We start from the raw sequence: 27993 nt of genomic DNA on the forward strand, positions 1-27993 counted from the left end.
CTGAAAACTAAGGTCCTGATTTATTTGCTTAAATATGGCTGGGGAAATCCTCTCCTTGATACCCACGGAATAGACAGACCCCCTCCCTTATTTGGACTACCTTGAGAGAAGATTCAAGAAAAATGCTTTCTTCAATGTCTTTTCTGACTCTTCTTCCTTTTCTTTCATTTTCCTTTTTTGAGTACAGTTGACACACGATGTTACATTAGTTTCAGGTGTATAATTTCGTGATTTAACAAGTTTACACGTTATGTTATGCTGCGCTCACAGGTCTCGCTACCCTCTGTCTCCTGATTCCGCCTCCTTTTGATGATCTCCACCCCGTTTGGGGTTTAGAATTTGTAACTGGCCAGGTGTCACAGGCTTGTCCTCAGCACCTCCTAGTTCTGGCAAGCTATGGCAGTGGTAATCCTGATTCCCCGGAGCTGAATGGTGAAAAACCAAAAGTAGCTCTTCCAGGAGTTCAGGAGCAGCAGCAAACAAGCAGAATTGTCACCAGCATCATATGTCGCAAAGTACATTACGACATTAAACACGTACAGGTGAAAAAAGGACCAAAGAAACATTACACGTGTTTATCGAAAAAAAAGAGGTCTGAGATCCATGGATGTATACTGCGGATTTATGTGAAATTTTCCCTATTCCAAGCTTCTGTCTTGGTGATTTGTGTGCATGTATACGTGTCTGCACACAGGTGTGTTTGTATGTATTTTTCTATTCCCCAGAACCCACTCCCACTCTTTGCTACTACCCCAAGGAAACACTTTAAATATTTTATGTGTGTGTTTTATTTGGATACGTTCTTGCAAAAACATGTAATTTCGCGCGTGCCTTTTAATTTGCAAGTGGGGCTACGTGATATCCTATTTTGTTGATTCTAAGGCATAGTTTCCTGGTATTTTAACATCCCTAAAATTGGATGTATCTTGCAATGGATGGAGTGTCACAGTATAATTGGTGGCACTTTTCTCTTTTGGAGACTTAGAAAGTTTTGAAACGATGTTAAGCACATCTTACATTCAAAGTGAAGGGGTGCCTGGGTAGGTGGCTTAGTCGGTTGAGAGTCTGACTTTGGCTCAGGTCATGCTTTTGTGGTTCGTGAGTTCAAGTGCTGTGTCAGTCTCTAAGCTGACAGCTCAGAGCCTGGAGCCTGTTTTGGATTCTCTCTCTCTCTCTCTCTCTCTCTCTCTCTCTCTCCCTCTCTCTCTGCTCCTCCCCTGCTTGTGCTCTGTCTCTGTCTCTCAAAATAAATAAACATTAAAAAATAATTTAAAAAATGACGCACAGTATACCTTGTGTGTTCCTTCTCCTGCTAAGTACTAAGTAGTTTGAATAAGTACTATGCTTTTAAGATCCGCTTAGTCTGCTACATATGCCTAAAATCTAGTACTGCACAGTACCTAGTACTACCTAGTACTGCAGACATGTATCTACCTCATTTTGCCCCTCTACTCACTATGGCAGTTCAGGCCACACCATTGTCTGTCACCAGCACACTTCATGGCTCCCTGACCTGCTTCTTTCCCCCCATGAGCTCTCCAGAACTGCCCGAGTTGCTCCTTTAAAATGTTAAGTGAAGGGCGCCTGGGTGGGGTTCAGTCAGTGAAGCATCCAACTCTTGATTTCAACTCAGGTCATGATCTTGCAGTTTGTGAGATTGAGCCCTGTGTCAGGCTCTACAAGGAAGGACAGCACAGAGCCTGCTTGGGATTCTCTCTCTTCCTCTCTCTCTCTCTCTGCACCCCCCCCCCTTCTCTCTCTCTCTCTCTCTCTCTCTCTAGCTCTCTCTCTCAAAACAAATAAATAAACATTAAAAAAAACGACTCTTGTCAATGACAACAGTGACCTTTGTAAAATGTTAAGTGAGATTGTCTTATTCCTCTGCTCAAAACTCTGAAAGGCTCCCAATTTTATTCTGAGTTAAAAAAAAAGTCAAAAACCTATTATTCCTTTGACGGCATTTACTATATTTTCTCTCTTGCTCACTCTGCTCCAGTCACACCAGATACTTTGTTGTTTTTCGAGCATGCCGGGCACACTTCCATTATTAGAGCCTTCCAAATGGTCCTTTCCATGTCTAGAAAATTCTTCTCCTAGTTCCTTCCCTCAATACCTTCAAGTCTTTCATGAAAATGGTAAAAGAAGCCAGTATCAACCGTATGACTGCTGGGAATTTAAGTTTTAAGGTACTCCATAGTCTCGTATCTTTAAGTGCAAGTGTAGGAGAAAATGTGACCTCTATGGTAGGGCTGAAAATGGTAAAAATCCTGCTAAAATTGGGGTCAGAAATAGGTGCCGTGGACACCAACCTGCCTTCCAGCCATAAATGTGAAGGACAGATTTAAGCAGTACACAAAAGAACACAGTTGATAATATCGGGTTTCACCACATCTCACCCTGTCAAGGATGAGAAAAGGGTAAATAAAACAGGGACCATGAAAACACTGTAGAATCAGTTCAACAGTATACTGAAATCAGAAGAAATGTATAATTTTAAAAAGATCTATGAAGAGAAGAGATCTAGATGAAAACTTCATTAAGCTTTTTGGGCCCACCAGTAGAGTACAAGAGTAAATGGTCTCTAGGAAACATAAGCAGGAGTCTCTGGAAAAGAATCAGGTAAGATAAAATGCAAAAGGATTATGGACGTGACATGGAAAGATTACTGGTGATTAAAATATAAGAGCAGCATTTAAATCCAAATAAGATTTCTGCTTCTTATATTCTTAAATGTAGCCATTAGCTGGTGAAACACACACACACACACACACACACACACACACACACACACGAATGTTCGTATCTCAGACTAAGGGAAGTTGGACACCCAAGGTTTCCATCCCGGAGCTACCATTCACCTTGAAGGCATTCGTCAGACTTACTGAATGAATGCATGAGTTGTCAAAGGTTCCTACGACTCTGGAGCCCAAGGTCCACCTAAGATGAGTAGTGACAAGTGTCCACTCCACGATAAATCTGGGACCACAAGGCTAGAACCACAGTTAGGGTTAAATACAACTTCAAGTAAGGTTCTCCCAAGCAGTTTGCAAGGAAAACTTGAAGGAAATAAAAAATCTCTCCTGAAAACTCCTAACCTAGCCCATGTTGTTTGTAAGCTGAATTCACGCCTGTGGTCTGAAACACCATAAGCTGAAAGCATTTGATTTAATGTAATAATATGGTGATGGTGTTCATGGTGATTGAGAGAATCACATTAAAATCTTTTTTTTTAACGTTTATTATTTATTTTTGAGACAGAGAGAGACAGAGCATGAACGGGGGAGGGTCAGAGAGAGAGGGAGACACAGAATCTGAAACGGGCTCCAGGCTCTGAGCTGTCAGCCCAGAGCCCGACGCGGGGCTCGAACTCACAGACTGTGAGATCATGACCTGAGTCCAAGTCGGACGCTCAACCGACTGAGCCACCCAGGCGCCCATCACATTAAAATCTTTAATGTAAGAATTCCTCTTCAGCCCAGGCTTCATTTTTTTTTTTTTGTAAATAAGTCTCCAAAGAAACTGAACAGCTCATCATCAAAAATCTTTACACATATCATAAGTGGCTGCCAGAAGAAATGAAAGAGTAGAACTAGACCCTCTAAATCTTCAGACCTAGGAATTTTCAGTCATAAAATATAAAATCAATGCATATGATATATTTCAAGAAATAAAAACAAGAAGCTTGATGATGAATAGTAAACATATTTGAAAGACAAACCAAACAAAATTTATTTGTGCATTTCTTAAAAATGATAAATATAATAAGTGAAATTAAAATTCAGAAGAAAATTAAAAAAATATATATACATATGTGAAAAAATACTTAATACATTGAAAGACAGAATGGAATATACTATTTAGAATGCGGCTCAAAGACAAATATTAAAGGTCAAATATTAAATATCAAGGTCAAATATTAAAGAAAAAATATGGAATATAGAGGTTAGAAGGACAGGGTATAGCATATATTTAATCAGAGTTTCAAAAAAGTGAGTAGAGTTAAGGCAAAATATAAATAGTAACTGAAAACTTTTCAGAACTAATGAAAGAAACAAATCTTCACTTTCAAGAAGCACAATGAATCTCAAACTGAATCAACAAAAGAAATCTACAACTAGACCCCTCATGGTAAAACTGCAGAACATTAAAGAAAAAGAGAGCTTAAAAGCAGAAAAAGACAAAAAACAGATTAACAGTAAGGAAACCACAGTTAAAAAGAGAAAAATTCCCGGGGCACCTGGGTAGCTCATTTGGTTAAGCATCTAACTTCAGCTCAGGTCACGATCTCGTGGTTCGTGAGTTCAAGCCCCACATTGGGGTCTCTACTGTCAGCATATCCTGCTTCATATCCTCTGTCCCCTTCTCTCTCTGCCCCTCCCCTGCTCGTTCTCTCTCTCTCTTAAAAAAAAAAAAAAAGAGCAAAATTCCCTACTAACAATGAAATCTAGGAGAGAGTAGAATGATATACTCCATGTGCAAAGAGAAAGTATCATCAACCTAAAATTTTATACCTAGCAAAAATATCTTCCAATAACAGGGGCAAAAATAGACATTTTCCATGAAGTGAAAACTGAGAGTGTTAGCCAGGAGCAGATATCCACTAAAGAAAATTCTAAATGAGGGACACCTGGGTGGGTGGCTCAGTCGGTTAAGCATCTGACTTTGGGTCAGGTCATGATCTCGTGGTTCATGAGTTCAAGCCCCACATCGGGCTCTGTGCTGACAGCTCAGAACCTAGAGTCTGCTTTGGATTCTGTGTCTCCCACACGCTCTGCCCCTACCCCACTCACATGCTGTCTTTCTCTCTTTTTCAAAAATAAACAAACATTAAAAAAATTTTTTAAAGAAAATCCTAATGAGTGTACTTCATACATAAGGAAAGAGGTCCCAGATGAAAGGTCTGAGATGCAAGAAGGAATTGTGAATAAAGAAAGTGGTAAATATATAAGTAAACTCAAATAAATACTGACCAATTAAGGCTATAATAATAATATGTTATGGGGATACAGGAAACCAGATAGAACTAAAATATATGACATAATAGCATAATAAACTGACAGTGGTGGTGATTTAAATTTAATTGCTTAAAGAAGTCCTGGGGCGCCTGGGTGTCTCAGTCGGTTAAGCGTCCAACTTCAGCTCAGGTCATGAACTCAGGTTCATGGGTTCGAGCCCCACATCAGGCTCTGTGCTGACAGCTCGGAGCCTGGAGCCTCCTTCCGATTCTGTGTCTCCCTCTCTCTCTGCCCCTCCCCTGCTTGCATTCTGTCTGTCTCTCTTCCAAAAATAAATGAACATTAAAAAAAATTAAAAAAAAAGAAGTCTTACTATTCAGGATGATGGTAAAGATACAGAGATTTGGATTTTTCTGATAGAGTTGAGAACTTCCCACATGACACATGAGAAAAAAATTAACCAATTCATAAGAATGTGAGAAGGAAGGGCTCCTGGGTGGCTCATTTGGTTAAGCATCTGACTCTTGATTTCAGGCCAGGTCATGAATTCATGGTTTTGTGGGCTCGAGCCCCACATAAGGCTGGCAGCATGGAGCCTGCTTGTGATTCTCTCTTTCTACTTCTCTCTCTGCCCCATTCATGCTGTCTCTGTCTCTCTCAAAACAAATAAATAAACTTTAAAAAGAAAAAAAAATGCTTAAAAATAGAACTACTCTACCACCCAGCAATAGCACTACTAGGAATTTATCCAAAGGATACAGGAATTCTGGTTCACAGGGGCACATGTACCCCAATGTTTATAGCAGTGCTTTCAACAATAGCCAAATCAGGGAAAGAGCCCAAATGTTCATCAACTGATGAGTGGATAAAGAAGATGTGGTTTATATATACAATGGAAAACTATGTGATGATGAGAAAGCATGAAATCATGCCATTTGCAACAACGTGGATGGAACTGGTGGGTATTATGCTAAGTGAAATAAATCGGTCAGAGAAAGACAGATATCATATGTTTTCACTCATATGTGGAACTTGAGAAACTTAATAGAAGATCATGGGGGAAAGAAAGGGGAAAAAATAGTTACAGAGAGGGAGGGAGGCAAACCATAAGAGACTCTTAAACACAGAGACCAAACTAAAAGTTGATAGGGGGTGGAGGAGAGGGGAAAAATGGGTGATGGGCATTTAAGAGGGCACTTGTTGGGATGGGCACTGGGTGTTGAATATAAGCGATGAATCATGGGAATCTACCCCCCAAAACCAAGAGTACACTGAACACAATGTATGTTAACCAATTTGACAATAAATTATATTTTTAAATGTCTTAATATTAATTAATAAAAAATAAAATGTGTGTTCCTTAAAAAAAAGAAAAAAATGCAAGGAGAAAAACATAGACAAGAAGGTCAGATGAAAAACACAAAATAAGATAGAAATAAATCCAAATGTATCAATGATTACAATAAATTTAAATGGACTAAATGCTCCAGTTAAAAGACAAAGATTATCAACCCAGATTAAGAACAAATTCTAACATTAGTTATATGCTGCTTAAAAGAGTTACAACCAAAGCATAAGCATATAAAAGGCTGAAAGTGATAGGATAGAAAAAGACACCATGAAAATAATGACCTACAGAAAGTTAGGCAGCTGTAGTAATATAAAGCCAAAACAGACGTCAAGGCAAAAACCATTTGTAGAGATAAAGAGGTCACAAAATAATGGTAAAATGCTCAATTTACCAGGAGGATATAATATTTCTAAAGTAGTAAGCATCTAATGACACAGTTTCAAATTATATAAAGCAAAACTTGATACAAATTACATGAATAAATTTGCAACTCATTGATTAGAAGAGAGTAGCATAAAAATACAAGACACGTAACATTAAATTAAAAAACAATTTTGTAGGGGTGCTTGGGTGGCTCAGTCAGTTGAGTGTCCGACTCCCTTTTTGGCTCAGGTCATGATCCCAGAGTCATGGAATCAAGCCCTGCATTGGGCTCTGCATTAAGCGTGGAGCCTGCTTAAGATTCTCTCTCTCTCTCTCTCTCTCTCTCTCTCTCTCTCTCTCTCTCTCTCCCCCCCCCCCCCCACTGTGTCTTTCTATCGAGTCATGCTCTCTTTCAAGGAAAAAAAAAAAACTTCTGTGGAGAAAATCATAAAACTACCAAACTGAAGCTTAGACAAAAGAAATAACATTTATAAATTAGAAGATTCAGTACCATAAAGATGTCAATTGTATCCAAATCGATCTAGATTTAATGCACTTCTAATCAAAATCCCAATTGAATTTTTGTTTTGTTTCTTCTGCTTTTTTTTTCTGTGAATATTAACAATCTGATTCTAAACTTTATATGGAGATGCAAAGATCAACACCAAGGTAGGGGTATTTCCCTTACTAGAAAAAGACTTAATAATAAAGGTAGAAATACTAAATTAGTTTCATATTAGTGCAAGAATAGACAAATAGAACAGTAGAACAGAATAGAGAGACAGAAACAGACTCTAACATATATGAGCCTATATATATATATATATATATATATATATATATATATATGTATATATATACACACACATATATATATAGCAGGTGGAATTATGTATCCAGGGAGAAGATGGGTTTTTTAATAAATGGTGCTGGGTCAGTTGATTATCTGTATTAAAAGAAAATGAAATCAGACACCTGCCTCTCCATACATTATCAATTTCAGGTGTATTAAGCCTCTAAACATGGAAGGCAAAGAGGGGAAAATGTAACTATCATAAAGAATATATTTGTGACTAAAGGTTAGGTAAGGTCGTCTTAAAGCAGAAAAAATGTGAAGGCAAAAAGGAAAATATTACTAATTAAATTCACACCAAGATTAAGAACATTCATTTGTGAAAAGATACCAAAATACTATCCAAAACTGAAAGAAGACATTTGCAACACGTATAACTGACAAAGGATTCGTTTCCGAATTGTATAAAAAGGTCCTTAGGAAATTTTTTTATTCCTAATAAACTCTTTTTTAAAGTTCTTACTTTAAATTCTAGTTACTCCGGGGCGCCTGGGTGGCTCAGTCGGTTAAGCGTCCAACTTCGGCTCAGGTCATGATTTCGCGGTCCATGAGTTCGAGCCCCGCGTCAGGCTCTGTGCTGACAGCTCGGAGCCTGGAGCCTGTTTCAGATTCTGTATCTCCCACTCTCTGACCCTCCCCCATTCATGCTCTATCTCTCTCTGTCTCAAAAATAAATAAAGGTTAAAAAAAATTAAAAAAAAATTCTAGTTACTTAACACACAGTACAATATTTAGAACTTTTTTAATTGAATTTTTTCAACTTAAAAAAAACAAAAAACACTTCACTCATTTCTCCCACCCTCCACCCCTGCCTCTTGCAACCACTAGTCTGTTCTCTGTATCTATAAGCTTGGTTCTTGTTTGTTTGTTTAAATTCTACATATTAGAGAGATCATGTGGTATTTGCCTTTCTCTGGCTGACTTATGTCACTTAGCATAATGCTCTCAAGGCCCATCCATGTTAATGCAAGTGACAAGATTCCATTCCCTTTTTTGGCCGAACAATATTCCTTTGTGTATATACACCAAAATTTCTCTAGCCATTCATCTGTTGATGGGAACTTAGGTTGTTTCCATATATAGACTATTATAAATAATGCTGCAATGAACAGGGAGGTGTACAAAGTTTTCAAATTATTGTTTTTGTTTTCTTCAGGCAAACACTGAGAGGTGCAATTGCTAGGTCATATGGTGGTTCTATTTTTAATTGACTTCTAAGAAGGCTCCACACCCAGGGTGGAATCCATTGTGGGTCCTGAACCCACGCCCCTGAGATCAAGACCTGTGCTGAGGTCAAGAGTCGGATGCTTAACTGACTGAGCCACCCAGGGGCCTCATATTTTTAATTTCTTAACAAACCTCCGTATTGTTCTCCATCCTGGTTGCACCAATTTACATTCCCAGCAGCAGTGCACAAGGATTCCCTTTTCTCCACATCGTCACCAACATTTGTTGTCCCTTGTCTTTTTGGTAACAGTCATTATAACAGGTGTGAGTAGATATCTCATTGTGGTTTTGATGTGCATTCCCCTGATGATTAATGATGTTGAGCATTTTTAAGTGTATCTGTTCGCCATGTGAATAGCATCTTTGGAAAAATATCTATTTAGATCTTCTGCCATTTTTTAAAATTATATTGCTTAGGGGGCGCCTGGGTGGCTCAGTCAGTTAAGCATCCGACTCTTGATTTCGGCTCAGGTCAGGACCTCACGGTTCATGAGTTTGAGCCCCGTGTGGCCCCCTGTGCTGACAGCGCAGGGCCTGCTTGCCATACTCTCTCTTCTCTCTCCCCCTCTCTCTGCCCCTCCCCTGCACATTCACTCTCTCTTTCCCTCTCAAAACAAAACATAAACTTTAAAAAAAAGTTTTTAAAAAATTGTATTGTTTGTTTGTTTTTTGCTATTGAGTTCATGAGTTCTTTGTACATTTTGGCTATTAGCCCCTTATCAGATACATGATTTGCAATTACTTTCTCCCATTCAGTATGTTGCCTTTTCATTTTGTTGATGGCTTCCTTTGATGTGCAGAAGTTTTTTAGTTCGGGGTAGTCCCACTTACTTATTTTTGCTACTCTTGCTTTTGCTTTTGGTGTCAGATCCAAAAAATCATGGCCAAGAACTATGTCAAAGAGCTTACCACCTGTATTTTCTTCTAGGAGTTTTATGATTTCCGGTCTTATTTTCAAGTCTTCAACGCATTTTAACTTAGTTTTTGTGTGTGGTGTAGGAGATGGTGTAGTTTTATTCTTTCGCATGTGGCCTTTCAGTTGGCCAGCCCCATTGATTGAAAATGACTGAAGAAACCTGTGTATCATCATGACTGGAGTACTGTTCCTCACGGGCCACTCCTCTGCCAGGAACGGCTCTTTGTGTCACTATGACGTGAAGGAAAAGTAATCTTTGATCTTATTTAAGCCAATATAGTTTTGTCATAGCAATCATACCAGCTCATCCATAGACTTGAACGCACCAATACGTTATGACCGACAATCCTATTATGACTACAAAACTTGGAAAAACTGCTACATGTGGGTATCAGGTGAAACGAAAAGAATGCTTTGGGCGACAATGCTCATAATAGCAAAAAAGTGAGGATGAACTCCAATGTTGATCAATAGCAGAATGGATACATAAGTTGTGGTATATTCAAGCAACAGAATACTCTCAATGGGTGAACCACAACACCAAGCGTCAGCACGGGTGAGTCTGAAAAGCATAATGTTGAGAAAATGGAGCACATCACTGAAGAATACTCACATTTTTTCAACTATATTCTTTCATTTATAGGGGCACCTGGGTGGCTCAGTTGGTTAAGGGTCTGACTTCAGCTCAGTTCAAGATCAACCTGTTCACTGTGAGTTCGAGCCCCACATTGGGCTCCGTGCTGACAGCTCGGAGCCTAGAACCTGCTTCAGATTCTGTCTGTCTGTCTGTCTCTCTCTCTGTCCTTTCCCCACTCATACTGTCTCTCTCTGCCTCTCAAAAAATAAATAAATGCTAAAAAACAGCATTTTATATTCTTTCATTGATAGAAAGTTTAAAAACGGGCAAAAGTCAACAACAAGCTGCTTAGGGATACAGGCACGAGTGACAAAAACTGTCAAGAAGGACATCGGGACAATGGCTTCTGGGAGGGAATGGAGAGGAATGTGCTCAGTGGGCTTCTCCAGTTTTAGTCTACAGATACCTGGGTCCTAGGAACACAAGTATTCATGTGATCGTCATTCTTTAAATTGCACATATGTATTTTCACTCATCCTTTTTGTACACATGATTATTTCACGGTAAAAAAAAAAATAAGATAGAAACAAGCAAAATTCTGAGTAGAAACAAAATGGGTTCTTTCTTACCGAGACTCAACACCAAAGTAAGAGCTGAGAGGTAAGGAAACTTACACAAACAGATGCGCATATGATATGCACAGATTGCTAACAACACAATAACAGAACTAAACTCAGTATTGGAGGTAGTAATGATTAGAATGAACATAGTACAAAATAGAATACTTATGTCGAGTAATGTTTCTAACCTTTAGCCTGTCACAGGACACATAAATATGGCATTACTTGTAGGGAGTACTGGGGTGGGGGGGAGTGGACAAGGTTACTCATGGCCTTAGACTGTGGGAGGAGAGGTTCAGGCTGCCCCAGTCATGCCCTCACCCTTGCCACCCGGAGGGCCAAGGACAATCACTATGTCTGCACTTTTAAAACAAGTTCAGGAAATTCTGATGAGTTTCAAACTGGAAAGGTTTCCTAAAAACGCCAAGGAAAAGAACAAAGAGAATAACATGACATTAAAGAGAACACGATGACTATGGAGGACAGAAAATAGATTTTCAACCTATGATGGTGTTTCTGAAAAAGAAACAGAAACTGATTCTGTAGATGCAATCATTAGAAGAATACATAAGAAATATGTCTGAGTTGGAAAAAAAAAAAAAAGATTTAAATCTCTAGATGAGAGAGGCTCATTTCACTCAAGGGAAATTAATAAAATGTTGCTTCTTAACTCATATCCTGGTGACACCTTTAAATTTCAAGTTTAAAGAAAATAGCTTATAAATATTCCCTGGGAGAAAATAAGCCAGGTTAATTAGCAACAAACAAATATTAAGCTGACTCCAGTCAGGGCAAGACATAGCAAAGTGAAGATAATGTTGTTTCCAGAAAAGAAGAAAAAACTCAAAGACATGGTCTAGTTTGCAAGAAATAAATCAAGATTAAGAACTAAAGAAGGGCAGAAGTCACGATTTTAAAAAAGGTTGTAAGGTAGGGGCGCCTGGGTGGCTCAGTCAGTTGAGCTTCCGACTTCAGCTCAGGTCATGATCTTACGGTTCATGAGTTCGAGCCCTGTGCCAGGCTCTGTGTTGACGGCTCAGAGCCTGGAGCCTGCTTTGGATTCTGTGTCTCTTTCTCTCTCTGTCCCTTCCCCGTTCATGTTCTGTCTCTCTCTCTCTCTCTCTCTCAAATATAAAATAAAACACACACAAAAACATTTAAAACAATAAAAATAAAAAGGTTGTGAGGTTAAAGATAAACATGGCTAAGTAAGTACAAGTCATTGCTATTCAAGCGGTTACAAAATTAAAAGAAAAGCTAAGTAATCAAAAATACTTTTATGTGATGAAAAGAATCACATAATAATAATGTAGTTCTCTAAACAGAATAAAATTAACACAGACTGGAAGGAAAGGAGGGATACACTGATGAAATTAAGGCTGAAATGACACTTGGAGGGACAAAACCACATATAACCCCTTGTTTTACTCAGAGTGAGTTAAGACTTGAACTTGTTTGGTTCTTGTTATCGTAACTGCAGAAATGTCATTTGATTTTCCATTGAAGTTTACTATTACAATACAGATAACAAAAACCACAACTAAAATGTGGTTCATATTACATAAGCCAGGAGATAAAGAGAAGAACCAGCAGTCATAAAATAAGGTGACGAACCCCCCCAAAAATATCACCTATGCTGTTTCAGTTTGTGTATTATTTTTTTTTCAGTTTGCATATTAAATGTAAATGAGCGACAGGTTAGATTTAAAAAACTAAAATCCAATCATGCTGTTACTTAACAGTTCACAACTGGGGCGCCTGGGTGGCTCAGTCGGTTGAGCGTCTTCAGCTCAGGTCATGATCTCACAGTTCATGGGTTCGAGCCCCGCATCGGGCTCTGTGCTGACAGCTCAGAGCCTGGAGCCTGCTTCGGATTCTGTGTCTCCCTTTCTCTCTCTCTCTCCCCATCTCTCTATCTCTCAAAAATGAATAAACATTAAAAAATGTTTAATAAATATTAAACATTTTTTAATTAAAAAAAGTTCACAACTAAAAATGACACAGCAACACGAAGATTGAGCAAAGATAGTAAAATACAGACAAGAAGATAATACAGGTAACAAAATTAATAATAGACAAGTTAGACATCAAGGCTAGCATGAACCTCACTGGCCATGAACGAAAGGTATAATCCACAGCAAAGATAGGACAGTGAAGAGTCTCCCTGAGCTGTTTTATATCATAAAACATCATGATATATAATGTGAAGCAAAAGCTATCATCGTGGCATTTTCCTTGCTAACTATATCTACTAGCTTGCTGTAGGGCATAGCCTCAAAACTTAAAAAGAAATCTTTGTCATTTATATTTAGTTAGACTAGATATCTGGTAGCCACTTGGGTCTTTGCATTCTGAAATAAACCTCCAGCTAGAGAGACTCAAAAAATATAATTTAACAAAATCCCAATCAAAATCTAGTGGATATTTTTTTTAAAGACATTGACTTGCAGATTCTAAAACATATGGAAGTACTAAGGGTATAGAATTGTCAAGACAATCTTGGAGAAGAAGAATACAATGGAAGGACTTGCACTATCTGATTTCAAGACTTATTACAAAGCTATATTAATTAAGACGATATAGTATTGGCGAAAGGACAAATAGACCAATGGAACAAAACACATTTTAGAAACAGGTTCATGAATACATTGTCAACTGAATTAGAACAAAGGAACCAGCGAAACTCAGTGGGAAAGGAAGCTCAAAATCCCATCATAAGTATATGCGGAATGTGGGATACAGCCAAGGCCACAGAAAACACAATCTGCCGCACAGAAGAAAAGCTAAGTTGATCTTCATTAAGATTAAGAATTTCTTACAAAAATTAAAAATTTCTGACCTTCAAAAGATGCTGTTCTGAACATAGAAGGAGGAACTGCAGATGGGAATAAATATTTGCAATGCATATATGACAAAAGACACATCTAGAATATATAACAAAAGGCTATAACTCAGTAATAATTAAAAACAGACAAAATGGGAGGAAGGGGGAATGGGGAATTATTATTTAAAGAATACAAAGTTTTGGGGCGCCTGGGTGGCTCGGTCGGTTAAGCGTCCGACTTCAGCTCAGGTCATGATCTCAAGGTCTGTGGGTTCGAGCCCCGCGTCGGGCTCTGAGCTGACAGCTCGGAGCCTGGAGCCTGTTTCAGATTCTGTGTCTCCCTCTCTGTCTGCCCCTCCCCTGTTCATGCTCTGTCTCTCTCTGTCTCAAAAATAAATAAACGTTAAAAAAAAAAAAAAAAGAATACAAAGTTTCATTTTTGCAAGATGAATGGGTTCTGGAGGTTGGTTTCACAACAATGTGAATATACTTTATTAAACTCCACACTTAGAAATGGTTAAGACGGTAAACTTATGAGTATTGTGCCACAATATTTTTAAAAAGTCTTGAATGGTCCCTTTACGAAAGTAGATCTAAAACTAACCAATAAGCACAGCAAAATACATTAACATCATTTTTTTAACTGTTTATTTACTTTTGAGAGAGAGACAGGGTGCGAGCGGGGGAGGAACAGAGAGGGAGACAGAATAGGAAGCAGGCTCCAGGCTCTGAGCTGTCAGCACAGAGCCCGACGCGGGGCTCGAACCCGTGAACCGTGAGATCATGACCTGAACCGAAGTTGGACGCTTAACCGACTGAGCCACCCGGACATCCCTTAACATCATTAATTATCAGGGAATGCAAGTTAAAACTTCAGTGAGACATTATTTTAGGATGGCTGAGCTTTACAAACTGACAAGATCGTGTTGGTGAAGATGTGGGCCACAGGAACTCTCAAACGTTCAGAATATAAATATAACTCTCAAAAATATAAATACAAATATATTTAAAAAAATTTTTTTTAACGTTTATTTATTTTTGAGACAGAGAGAGACAGAGCATGAACGGGGGAGGGTCAGAGAGAGAGGGAGACACAGAATCTGAAACAGGTTCCAGGCTCTGAGCAGTCATCACAGAGCCCGACGCGGGGCTCGAACTCACATACCGAGAGATCGTGACCTGAGCCGAAGTCGGACGCTTAACCGACTGAGCCACCCAGGCGCCCCTAAATACAAATATTAAAAAATATATAAAAATATATGCCCATGCCCCAGCTATTCCAGTCCTACCTGAGGGTTACAAAAACATATTCCCAGAAATAACTAGTACAAGAATGGTTGTAGCACCTTTTTCCCCCCCAAACAGCCCCTACCTGGAAACAGCCCAGGTGTCCATCAGAGGAGAACGGATCAACAAATTAGTTTTTATTCATACCATAGGATGCTATTCAGCAATCCAAAGAAATTGCTGTAGATGCACACAGTAACATGGATGAATCACAAGAGCACCATGCCGAGTAAAATAAGCCAGACAGAAAAGAACACACACTGCATGATTCCACCTGCATAAATCTTAAGAGCGAGCAAAACTAACCTGCGGTGATAGAAATCACAGCAATATTTATCCGGCGTGGGGGATGTGACTAAGGTATTGTCTGGAAAGGGACACAGAAAACTTCCAGGGAAGATGGGAATGCTCTATCCTTTCTCTCACTTAGGTGATGGCTACGCAGATCAAAGCACTTCGAATGTTACACTTGGTATTTGTGCCCTTTCCCAGATGTATACCTCCGTAGCAAGAAAATATTAAACCTTTTTTATAGCGTTGATTCAGACCTGCAACTTAAAGTTCGATATTTCCTTATTCATGCCTCTCTTCTCTGCTCTGTAAGTCAGGCACTACTCTAATCTCTGTGAGCCGAACAGTTTACAGGACAGATCAGTCTGTGATCTCATGAAAGGTACAGTCTATAAAGAAAAGCGCCCTATCTGTCATGTGCACTATCTCATTCCCAGCACGGAGCATGGTGCTTGGTACATGTTTACACTCAATAAATATTTGTGGAGCGGATGGGCAGCTACTGTGTAGGGAACCGAGGAAAAATGTTAGTTACCCAATACTCACTCAGCACTCCCTCTCTTCCTCTCCACCCCCCTCTGTTTTACTTCAATATTTGCTCTCCACTCTGACGAGTGTCTCGAGGGCCCGTATACTGTGTGGATGTATGGACAAGAATCAGGAGGCTGGAATCCCAGAGAGGTAATGGCATATGGATGGATTCTAGACCCGACGGGGCACCAGCCCTCCTCCACAGGAAGATAGACCCGATCGCTTGGGGGCAGGGAAGAGATTCTTCTCAAAAAAAAAAAAAAGACTGGATCTATTAATATGCTTAGATCAGTGTAACTTTGAGATTTTAGAATTCTGTTTCATAAAAGCTGGCCAATTCACATTTGGAGCAGACAGTTTTACCAGGGAAATCCTAAAAAAGCCTGATGGTTGAGTAGCACGACAATCTCACAGGTCCTCTAGTATTTTATTTGTCTAGGTGATTCAATATCTGAAATGAGGATTCTTCCAATTGAACCTGTAACCTTCAGGGGCGCTTGGGTGGCTCAGATGGTGAAGCGACTGACTTCGATTCAGGTCATGATCTTGTGGTTTGTGAGTTCCAGCCGGGAGCCCCGCACCGGGGTCTGTGCTGATAGCTCAGAGCCTGGAGCCTGCTTTGGATTCTGTGTCTCCCTCTGTCTCTGCCCCTACCCTGCTCACACTCTGTCTCTCTCTCAAAACTAAATTAACATTTAAAAAAGTTAAAAAAAAAAAAAAAAGAAAGAAACTGTAACCTTCAGTTGAGAAGAGGAAAAAACAAAAGGGGAAAATAGAGATTATGTATTTAAAAAAATTTTTGTAATGTTTTATTTATTTTTGAGAGAGAGAGAGAGAGAGAGAGAGAATGAGCAAGGGAGGGGCAGAGAGAGAGCGGGACACAGAATCCAATGCAGGCTGCAGGCTCTGAGCTGTCAGCACAGAGCCCGACACAGGGCTCGAACTCACCAACAGTGAGATCATGACCTGAGCCGAAGTCACCGCTTAACCGACTGAGCCCCCCAGGCACCCCAAGACTATGTATTTTTATCTATGTACACCAGTCTAGGGACATTTCAGGGGAGTCAATTATTAAAACCTCAGCAAGCCTCAGATTACTAGCTATATTTAAATAAAATCGGACATAATTTAATGTTCCTTGTCAACATTCTTAAGTTCTTTCATCTCCTGCAGCAACTTAAATTTAGAAGACAGTTTTAGAGTAAAAAATGTTGAAAAACATTTTAAAAGAGTAATTTTAAATTGGAAGCCTCCTAAAGCAAGAGACTGTATTTTGTATTTCTTGTGCTCTTTCCCACAAACCTGACTTGTCCCAGGACACTTAGCATCCTGATGGGTATACAATAGCACTCACAGCATGCTAATTTTCTCATTATTTGAAATTTACTGGATATATTTATTTCTTTTGTAAAAAATTTTTAATGTGTATTTATTTTTGAGACAGAGCGAAACAGAGCATGAGTGGGGGAGGGGCAGAGGGAGAGGGAGACACAGAATCCGAAGCAGGCTCCAGCTCTGAGCCGTCAGCACAGAGCCCGACGCGGGGCTCGAACCCACGAACCCTGAGATCATGACCTGAGCCAAAGTCAGATGCTTAACGACTGGGCCACCCAGGAGCCCCAGAAATGTACTGGATATATTTCTATACTGGAGTTCATTTACCTTTATAAATGAAGCTCCCAAATAAACCGTTAAGCAAACAGGTTAAAAAAATAGTCTCTTTTAAAATTGGGCTTTATCTCCAGGTGACTTCTAGTATGAAGATGAATGGCTTGAAACTAGAAAAAGATTCTTTTACCTCCCTTCGCCCTTTGCAAGTCACTGGATACTTGGATCTTGAGCTCTGATATTTCCTTCCATTCCATTCATGCCCACACATGGTCAGACTGACAGATACCGCCCAGGGAGTGTCACCCCTCCGCGGAAATCTTCCTTGCCTCTGTTACAGCGCAACTATGTTGCGTTGAAACAATTTGTTCTCACGTCTATACCTCACATCAGATTGAGCTCTTTGGGGTCAGGCCCTCTGTCCTATGTCCTTAGTGTCTAGCAGAGTGACCGTCATGTACTATCTCCAGAGTCTTTAAGCATAGGGGTTCAATAAATGTTAAATAAGAACAGAAAGGCATGTACATACAAATATCACCAAAGAGACCAACAGTATCTAAATATTACATGTACTCACAATATAATTGAAGGATGAATCAGCAAGTACTGCAAACTGGCGAAACAACGTGTGCCTAGTAAACATCTCATTTTTAAGGACATGAAAGCTGAAATAAAAGAAACAGTGAGATTGAAACGTATAGAAATCATAGGACAATGCAAATTAATATTATGTTCATGTCTGTGGTTAGGAACGACAATTTTCACTGTGAAAGAGATACAAGGAAAACATTTAAAATAGCAGTATTTTATTTTCGTCTTTATTTATTTTTATGTTATTTTTTATTTTTATTATTATTTTTTAATGTTTTATTTATTTTTGAGACAGGGAGAGACAGAGCATGAACAGGGGAGGGTCAGAGAGAGAGGGAGACACAGAATCTGAAACAGGATCCAGGCTCTGAGCTGTCAGCACAGAGCCCGACGCGGGGCTGGAACTCACGGACCGCGAGATCATGACCTGAGCCGAAATTGGTCGCTTAACCGACTGAGCCACCCAGGCGCCCCTATTTTTATTTTATTTTTTAAAATATTTTATTTTTAAGTTATCTCCACACCCAACATGGCGCTTGAACTCACAACCTTCAGATCAAGGGTTGCATGCTCTACTGACTGAGCCAGCCAGGCGCCCCTACTTTTTTCAAGAATTTTTTCTTATGTTTTATATTTGAGAGAGAGACAGAGAGCGAGTAGGGGAGGGGCAGAGAGACAGAGACAGAATCTGAAGCAGGCTCCAGGCTCCAAGTAAGAGCTCAATAGATGGGTTGAATAGTAGAATGGATACAGCAGAACACACGATTCTTAAACTGAAAGGAAGATCTATCTGTCTATCTATCTATCTATCTATACACACATATATATATATATATATATATATATATATATATATATACACATATATACATATGTGTATACACATATATACACATATATATACACACATATATATATACACATATACACTTTGAATATATATATATACACACATATATATACATATATATGTGTGTATATATATACATATATATGTGTATGTATATGTATGTATATGTATGTATATGTGTATGTGTATGTATATGTGTGTATATATATATGTGTGTGTGTGTGTGTGTGTGTGTGTGTGTGTGTGTGTGTGTATATATATATATATATATATATTCAAAGTGAAGCCCAGAGGGAAAGAAAAATAAGAAACACCAGACAAGAGTATAAGAAAGATGTAGGTCATAGCTAAAAAGAACCACTTACATATAATTAGAATCCTAGAAAAGGAGAGGCTGATAGTTGATAGGTCTCAATATCTATAATGGAGGTCAGTACTCAATGCACTGGCATCATTAACACTGAGGAAACACATCCTCACACTGAGGAAAATAACTCCCAGCACAGATTTCTATACTCAGAGAAAATATTCCTCAATAATGAAGGTAAAATAAAGACATCTCCCTATAAAGAAAGCTGACAGAATTATTTGCCAGCAAACTGTATTAAGAGAAAAACGAAAGAGTGCTGATCCAGCAGCAGGAAAACGACCCCAGATGGAAACACACTGCACACAGGAAGAAACGAAGAGCTCACAGAGTAAAAATGTGGGTTAATGTAAGTGAATGCTGACTGCACCAAACAATAATTGTAATGTCTGATGGTGTTGAACATTCATATGGAATGAAAATGAAAACGTAGAAGGGGTTAAATGGAGGTAAAATGTTCTAAGTTTCTAGAATTCTTTCCTTTTTTTTCTTGAAGTTTAATTGACATACACAGTCCTATTAATTTCAGATGTACATTACGGTGATTTTAAGGTCCTAGAATTCTTGCGGAAGTATAAAATAGAAATTTGTAGAAGACTGTGACAAACAAAGGGTGTGGGTTAAAATTTCAGAAAGAGTAAAGAAAGAATAACTAACAAGTCAATAAAAGAAAATATGGAATAAAAGTAAGTTGATTAATCCAAACGAAGGTGAAAATGAGAGAAAAAGAAACGGGCTGGTTAAACAGAAAAAACAATGTGTTAAGTGATAGATACAAACTCAACGATACCAGTAATCTCACGAAAAGTAAATGAAGTAGGCCAATTAAATAAATAAGATTGGCAAAACAGATTAAAAATCCAGTTCCACACTGCTTAGAAGAGACACATTCAATATAAAAACAAGATAGGCCAAAAGAAAAAAGCTGAAGAAAATGCACCATTCAATCTTAATCATAAAAGAGTGATATAATTTTATTACTATTAGATGAAGTAGACATTAAACCAAGAACATTTTTACTGATAAAGAGGAATGGCTCATAATGACACATACAAATGATAACTTCAGAAGAAGATATCATGATTCTAAATTTGTAAGTATTCAGCAACATAGTCATGAAATATTTAAAGCAAAAATTGAAGGAACTAAAAAAGAAATAAATCTATAAGCATAGTGGAAAATTTAATACTTCGGTTTCAATAGTTGGAACTGTGACAAAAATATAAGTATATAAAAGACACAATGAATCAACTTGACCTAATTGAAATATATAAAACACTGCACCCAATGATAGAATTCCTATTCTTTATAAGTGCCCATGGATCTTTTTTCAAAATCAACCATACACTGAGCATAAAACAAACATCAAAAATATTAACAGACTGAAGTTATTAAATATTAACTCTGAAGTAATTCAGAGTAGGTTCTCTGAGCACAGTAGAATTAATCTAGAAACACAACTAGCAAATCTTCAACTATCTGGAAATAAAATTTATCACTTCTAAATAACTTATGCATCAAAGATGAAATAAAATAGAATTTAGAAAATGTTTTATACTGAACAATAGTATATAACATGTCACAATTTGTGGGATGCAGCTCAAGCAGTGCTTAGAGGACAATATATAGCCTGACATGTACATGGTAGAAGAAAAAAATCATATCAGCTTTCTTCTTAGGAAGGACAGCAAGTCATGCACAAAGAAAGTAGAAGGAACAAAATAATAAAGTTAAGAACAGAAACTAATGAAAAGAAACCAAATATATGTGAGAAATTTAACAAAGGAAAAACGATTTCTTTGAAATAAATAATAAAGCTGACTCTTAACAAGATTGATCAAGAAAAAAGAAGAAAACACAAATTATCATTATCAGAAATGAAAAGGGGACATCATTAGATCTTACAGATAATTTAAGTGTATATATAATATGAGGATATTATGAACAACTTTAAGTCAATCTGACACTTTAGTGAAAAGGTGAAATTCTTCTAAAAAGACAACATAAATTATGAAATCTACTAAAAGTAGAAAATCAAAATAACTCAGTATCTATTTAATGAACTGGATAATATTTAAAACCTTCCTTCAGGGATCACCAACAAACTCATAATGTTCAATCACCATTCACCATCAGGGAAATGCAAATCAAAACCACAATGAGAGGGGCACCTGGGTTGCTCAGTCGATTTCGGCTCAGGTCATGATCTCGCTGTTTGTGAGTTGAAGTCCTGCATCAGACTCCACACTGCTACTGGTGTGGAGCCTGCTTCAGATTCTCTCTCTCTGACTCACCCCACCTCCCACACACTCTCTCTTTCTCAAAATAAATAAATAAACTTAAAAACCACACCATGAGACATCACCTCACGCCTGTCAAAATGGTTAACATCAACAACACAGGAAACAACAGGAGTTGGCAAGGAAGCGGAGAAAAAGGAAAGCTCATGCACTGTCTGTGAGAATGCAAACTGGTACAGCCACTGTGGAAAACAGTGTGGAGATTCCTCAAAAAGTTAGAAATAGAACTACTCTATGATCCAGTACTGCACTACTGGGTATTTACCCAAAGAATAAAAGAACACTAATGCAAAGGGATACATGCACCCCTATGCTTGTAGAAGTATTATTTACAATAGCCAAGATATGGAAGCAGCCCAAGCATCCATCAATTGATGAATGGATAAACAACATATACCACGGAATATTATTTGGCCAAAAAAATTAAATCTTGCCATTTGCAACAACACAAATGGAGCTGGAGAGTATTCTGCTAAGGAAGTAAGTCAGAGATAGCCAAATACCATACGATTTCACTCATATGTGGAATTTAAGAAACAAAACAAATGAGCAAAGGGAATAAAGAAAGAGAAACAAACCAAGAAAGAGACTCCTCACTATAGAGAACACACAGACGGCTCCCAGCAGGGACGGGGGGGGGGGGGGGAAATAGGTGATGGGGATTAAGGAGTGCACTTGTAATCAGCACTGGGTGTTGTATGGAACCAATAAATCATTATTGTACAACTGAAACTGATATAGCACTGTATGTCAACTAATTGCAATTAAAATAAGAACTCAAAAAAAAAAAAAAAAAAAAAGCAAACCAAAAAACCTTCCCCCAGAGAATGATAAACATTAACTTCAGGATAGACGTTATATTGGAGGAAGAAAAGGCACTAGGCACCGGGTGGGCACACGGCGGCTACGAAGCTACTACTAATACTCTATCTTGTAGTGAGAATACACGTGTTCGCTATCTTGTTATTTTTATACTATACTAGTATATCTTGAGTATTCTTCTGTACGTATTCAATGATGAACAAAAAAAAAATGTTTTTAAACAAATAAAATAAGAGTAACATGTTTTTAGGGTCAGAAAGAGCTGTGTCCGTGCCTGAGACCTGCCACTCTTCAGCTACATGAATTCTGCCAAATTCCTTCAACTTCTTTCGACTTCAGTTTCCTCCCAAGAAAAGTGGAGTTAGCATTTTTTTTAACTACCTCCTACAGTTTCAAGGAGGATCTGATGCACGTAAAATGATTAGCATTGTCTCTGGCACATCTAGCAAAGTAAAACATTCATCGAATACGTTCACCACACTCATAACAGGCTAACACACAACTAGCAACCGCCATTTTGAATGCGGTGAATGGCAGGCCCACTGTGACTCCCCCTCCCCCCGCGAGTAGATTGCTATGAGAGGGGATATGAATCTTTCTTGAAGAGAAATCGGTGACCTTTTTACCCGAGGAGACGAATTGCCCAGCTTACTCCCTGTTCCTTTAGATGCTGCACAGTCGCTCCCTTGTCAGCTTGAAGTGTTGATCAGAGTTACAGCAAGTGGCAGCCAATTCCTACTTTTCCTCCTGCCAGAAATTCAACTAGTACACGCTCAACACATATTTGTTAAGTGAATGAATAAACAAAAGGACACATTAATTGTACTGTATGCTGAAAATGAGATAGAAGGCTGGCCTGGATTCTTACATGCTTGTCTTGAACGTGTTGTCATGAAGTTCCTGTCTTCCCTATAGTCCCTGCAGCCACGGATACCACATGGTCGCCCCGCCAAGAAAAGAATTCCACTTTGACCCACCTGGGTTGCTAGAAATGGGCCCCGATGAGCCAAGAAGTGGAAAATACAGAGGAGTCTTTCACGCTGACCATGTTCCTGCTGTACTCTGGTTGCTAGGTCCGCATAAGAGGAAGGGGCTGCACTTCCTGGTTTTGATGGGCTTTTTCCTCCCTCTTCCTCTTCCCCTTCCCCTCCTCCCCCTCCTCCTCCCTTTAGTTTCAACTGTCACTGTATTGCAAGGTGGTAGAATCAATTACAAATTTAAACTACGTCTTGGTAATCTTTATTCGGGCAACAAGTTTTATGAAAAGCAAACTGCTCATTCAAAAGTGATCACGGAACAACTCAAAATACAGCACAAGGAGGATGAAAAACATGTCCCTGGCCCGTAGATTGTTTTCACTTTCTCACTACGTAAAATTCAAACTTTTCATTTTTAGGAGAGGTTAAGCGTAACTTTAGTAGACAGCAACACAGAAAGATTTTGCCACATTGACTAGTCTCCTTGATCAATTGCTTCTAGCTGTCTCCACTGAGATAGACGCATTTATAGAACTGGCCGTACTTGAGCCTTCTTTGCGAGCAGCTTTAGATCTGCAATGCACTTGGCCATTGCCTCCTTTTCCTGCTGTGTAGAGACCACATGCCTCTCCACCCAGTTTATCATGTGTTCTTGTTCCTTTTGACCCATCACGTTCTGCACGGAGATGTGATAGTCCAGACGATTCTTTACCTCCTTGTATACTCTATGCAGCTGTTCCTGGTAAGTAGGCTCCAGTGTTATTCCTCTGGACGTCAAAAAGACAACGGCGCTTTTGAACTAAGGCCTGCTGTGACTTCTGCATATCATTTGTGTTCTGGATCTGTTTGTTGGAAGTCTGTTTCACCTCTTCTAGTTGGGCAATTTTTTTGCTCATTGTGTTTGTCAGCAAATTCTCCAGTAGAGGCACCACATTTGTTAACCACATAGATAAGCAACCTTATTGTTGACACGGCAGAGAAGATCTCTGCAGTAATCACATATATTTCTTTGGGTAGGAAATATAAGATAAGCTCAGTTCCAAGCACATAGGGTCCTGTTATGCCAGTCCTGGGATACAGGAACTGGAGGAATTCCTCGGGGACCAGGTGCCCAGAACTTTTCCTCCATTTTCAGGCAAAGGTGGTACAGGGGCGAGATTTGGCTGCCCTGTGTGAAGGGCCTGTTGCCTTCCTATACCCCTGGAGCGAGGAGGGCTGCATTCTTCAGACAGGGGGCACTACCCAGGACGGGCATAGTCAGTGAGGGTTCACGAAGCAGTCTCCGTGTCCTAGGTGGGTTTTTTCCCCTCTTACCTTAGGAAGTGTGCAACTGTCAGTGATGTTCGTGGAGCTCACTCTCCAGCAAGCTTTGCTGGTACCTCGGCCGATGATTTCCTGCTCATCAGGCCAGTCTGCGGTGCCTTCAGGGAACTTTTCCACCATCCGCTGGGCCGGACTTACACATTCTGCCATGGTGTCTGAATCTCAGCCTTGAGGGGAGAACTCTTCCACATTTGTTCCTTCCATAAATACTTTTCCTCGGCCCTCAAGGCAGAAGCTGCTTCCTACATTGTGTGACTCCCCCTATTCTCTAGAGTTTCTTCTACCTCCTTTAGCAATTAACCACCTTCTATTAGTTAATACTTCTTGATATTAAAAATTTCCCTGTTCAGGTATGTCGTGATGAAACACCCTGATTCACCCAGCATGCTCTTTTTCTCTACCCACACTCACTCTTAGCTTTACTTATTTTTTTTTAATGTTTATTTATTTTTGAGAGAAAGAGAGAGTGACAGAGAGAGAACATGAGTGGGGGAGGTATACAGAGAGAGGGTGACATAGAACCTGAAGCAGGCTCCATGCTCCAAGCTGTCAGCACAGAGCCTGATACGGGGCACAAACCCACAAACCAGGAGATCATGACCTGAGCTGAAGTCGGGTGCTTCATCTACTGAGCCACCCAGGCGCCCCTAGTCTCATGGCTTTAAATAACACCTACACTGGGTGCTTGGCTGGCTCAGTTGGTAGAGTCTGTGACTCTTGATCTCAGGGTCATGAGTTCAAGCCCCATGTTGGGCATGCAGCCTACTTAAAATACATACTTAAAACACACACAGGGGCATCTGGGTGGCTCAGTCAGTTAAGTGTCAAATTCTTGATTTCAGCTCAGGTCATGGTCTCACAGTTTGTGGGTTCAAGCCCTGGGTTAGGTTCTGCACTGAGAGTAGGAAGCTGGCTTGGGATTCTCTCTGCCCCTCCCCCCTCCCTCTCTCTCAAAATAAATAAATAAACTTTAATAAAAAACTACATACATACATAACACCTATACTAATATATCTCAATCTATGTATGCAGCCTAAACTTTCTTCTGAATTTCAGACTCATATGGTCATGACTGCCTATCTGACGTCTACTCTTAGGTAATAATAGGCATCTTAAGCTGATTTCAGAAACTGAAGTGATTTCCCACTGACCACATGCCCCTGCAGGACAGGGCAGGGGGTGCGAGTTTAGAAGGGGTGCACAGGGAAGATGTTTCTAGTAAGATGATCTTTGAGTGAAGACCTGAACTGAATGAGGGAGCAAGCCATGAGGTTGACTGGAAGAACATTCCAGGCAGATGGAATGGCAGGTGCAAAGGCCCTGGGTTGGGAGCTTTCCTGTGTGAAACATGCTTGCTTGTCTCCGTGGCAGGCAACCCCATCTTTCCTGTTGCTTAGCTAAGACCCTGACATCCATCCTTAATGTCTTTCTCCTTCACCTTCTATGCAATCTTTCAACAATCCTATTGAGCCTACTTTCAAAATGTATCCAAAATGCAATCATTTATCTGCTTCCATCCGAGCCAAATCACCACCGTGTTTTGCCTAAGAATGGGTTATTATTTCCAGAACTCCTAACTTTACCTTGGGCCTCTCTATAATCAACACAGAGGTCAGAGTAATGTTTTTAAGATATAAAATCAGATTGGGTTTCCTCTTCATTGGCAAAGACTCTCCGATGAAGTGTTAGGGCACGAACTCAATATTCTGAATATTAACAAGTAAAGGGAGTCAAGCATTTATCTTGCCTTCTTTGTATAAACTATAGTTTAGGGTAACCAAATAGTTGAGGGAAAACTTTGTAAATAGAATTTTAGCTAATAAATGGAGACGGAAAGATAGAATTAGGCGATCACTAATTTATAACCCCTAATAAAATAGTGGATCATAGTTCACGGTCATTGATGGATGCTCAAATTATTTGGAGAAAGGTCAATAGTGAACCTTAAAATGTATGGATTCAGTAAAATAATGCAGCCACATTCACATCAAGTGTCTGATGATGTGATGCAGCAGGATAAATAACACTTCCAATGAAGTAGTCTTCCCTGAAATATTGAATGTAAATCTGATCAAGCCTCCAGATTTAAAAATAAGTCTGTAGAACATATAGGGGTAGGAGAATCGCTAAATGACCACAAACACACACCCACACACACACACACACACACACAGAGTTAGCCAAATCCAGAACGTGGGACATTCTAGACAACAAACGGGCATATTTTTTTAGCAAATCAATGGACAGGAATGTGGAACTGTTATGGGAGGGGGAGATTTAAGGGACATAACACTCAAATGTAGTGGTTCATCTTATCTGGATCTCACTTTAAATAAACAACTTTAAAAGATACTCTTGAGATAATCAAGAAACTTTGGATATGGTGAAATAATAGCAAAGAATTTATATTCCTAACTTTATTAGGTGTGATAATGTCACAGCAGACACGTGAAAGAGAACATTTTTTTAAAATTTTTTTAATGTTTATTTATTTTTGAGACAGAGAGAGACAGAGCATGAACGGGGGAGGGTCAGAGAGAGGGAGACACAGAATCTGAAACAGGCTCCAGGCTCTGAGCTGTCAGCACAGAGCCCGATGCGGGGCTCGAACTCACCGACCGCGAGATCACGACCTGAGCCGAAGTCGGCTGCTTAACCGACTGAGCCACCCAGGCGCCCCGAACATTTTTTTTATTTAAAAAAATGTTAGCTATTCCCATGCAGAGCGAAATTCTGAATCTTCTACCTCATCGACTTGCCCCTCTTCATTCCACTCCAGCCACCTGGCCTCCTAACATCCTTTGAACACACAGGAAAGCTCCCAACCCAGGGCCTTTGCACCTGCCGTTCCATCTGCCTGGAATGTTCTTCCAGACAACCTCATGACTTGCTCCCTCATTTCAGTTCAGGTCTTCACTCAAATATCACCTTACTAGAAACATCTTCCCTGCCCACACCTTCTAAACTCGCAACCCCTGCCCTGTCCTGCAGGGGAACGATGTGTTGTATAAAATGTCATAACCGGACATTTTATATATTTACTTGTCTATTGCGTTTCCTCCCAATAGAAGGTAAGTTCTGTGAGGGCAGAGACTTGGTTATTTTGTTTACTGCGCTATCTCCAGAATCTACAAAAGTGAAACTAACTTTAATGGGCCTGCTGTTGGGAGTGTAAACTGTTATAGCCTTCCTGGAGAAGAACAGGAGCCTTTTTAACCGGACTAGGGTGACCATGTGATTTATCAACCAATTCAGGACACATCTGAGAATGAAAGGAAATGCTATTGATCATTATACCAGGCAACCAGCTTAAACCAGAATCAGCCCAGGCAAATCAAAAGGCGTGATCATCGTAACAGA

The 27993-nt window shown here is 39.4% G+C and overlaps 1 protein-coding gene and 1 pseudogene across 2 annotated transcripts in view; both read right to left on the reverse strand.

Annotated features, from left to right (window-relative positions):
* The window catches only part of CB4H10orf67 (chromosome B4 C10orf67 homolog), a 161576-nt gene that overhangs the window by 19300 nt on the left and 114283 nt on the right, over nt 1-27993 (reverse strand). For both annotated transcript variants that reach the window (XM_060659160.3, XM_060659159.3), the window contains one exon: nt 17981-18068. In XM_060659160.3, coding sequence (XP_060515143.1) covers nt 17981-18068 — 88 coding nt within the window. The remainder of the gene's footprint in view (nt 1-17980; nt 18069-27993) is intronic.
* Nucleotides 23837-24565, reverse strand: LOC144616850 (ATP synthase peripheral stalk subunit b, mitochondrial pseudogene; annotated as a pseudogene).

Source organism: Panthera onca, chromosome B4 (assembly GCF_046562875.1).
Source record: "Panthera onca isolate mPanOnc1 chromosome B4, mPanOnc1 haplotype 2, whole genome shotgun sequence".
NCBI lineage: Eukaryota > Metazoa > Chordata > Mammalia > Carnivora > Felidae > Panthera > Panthera onca.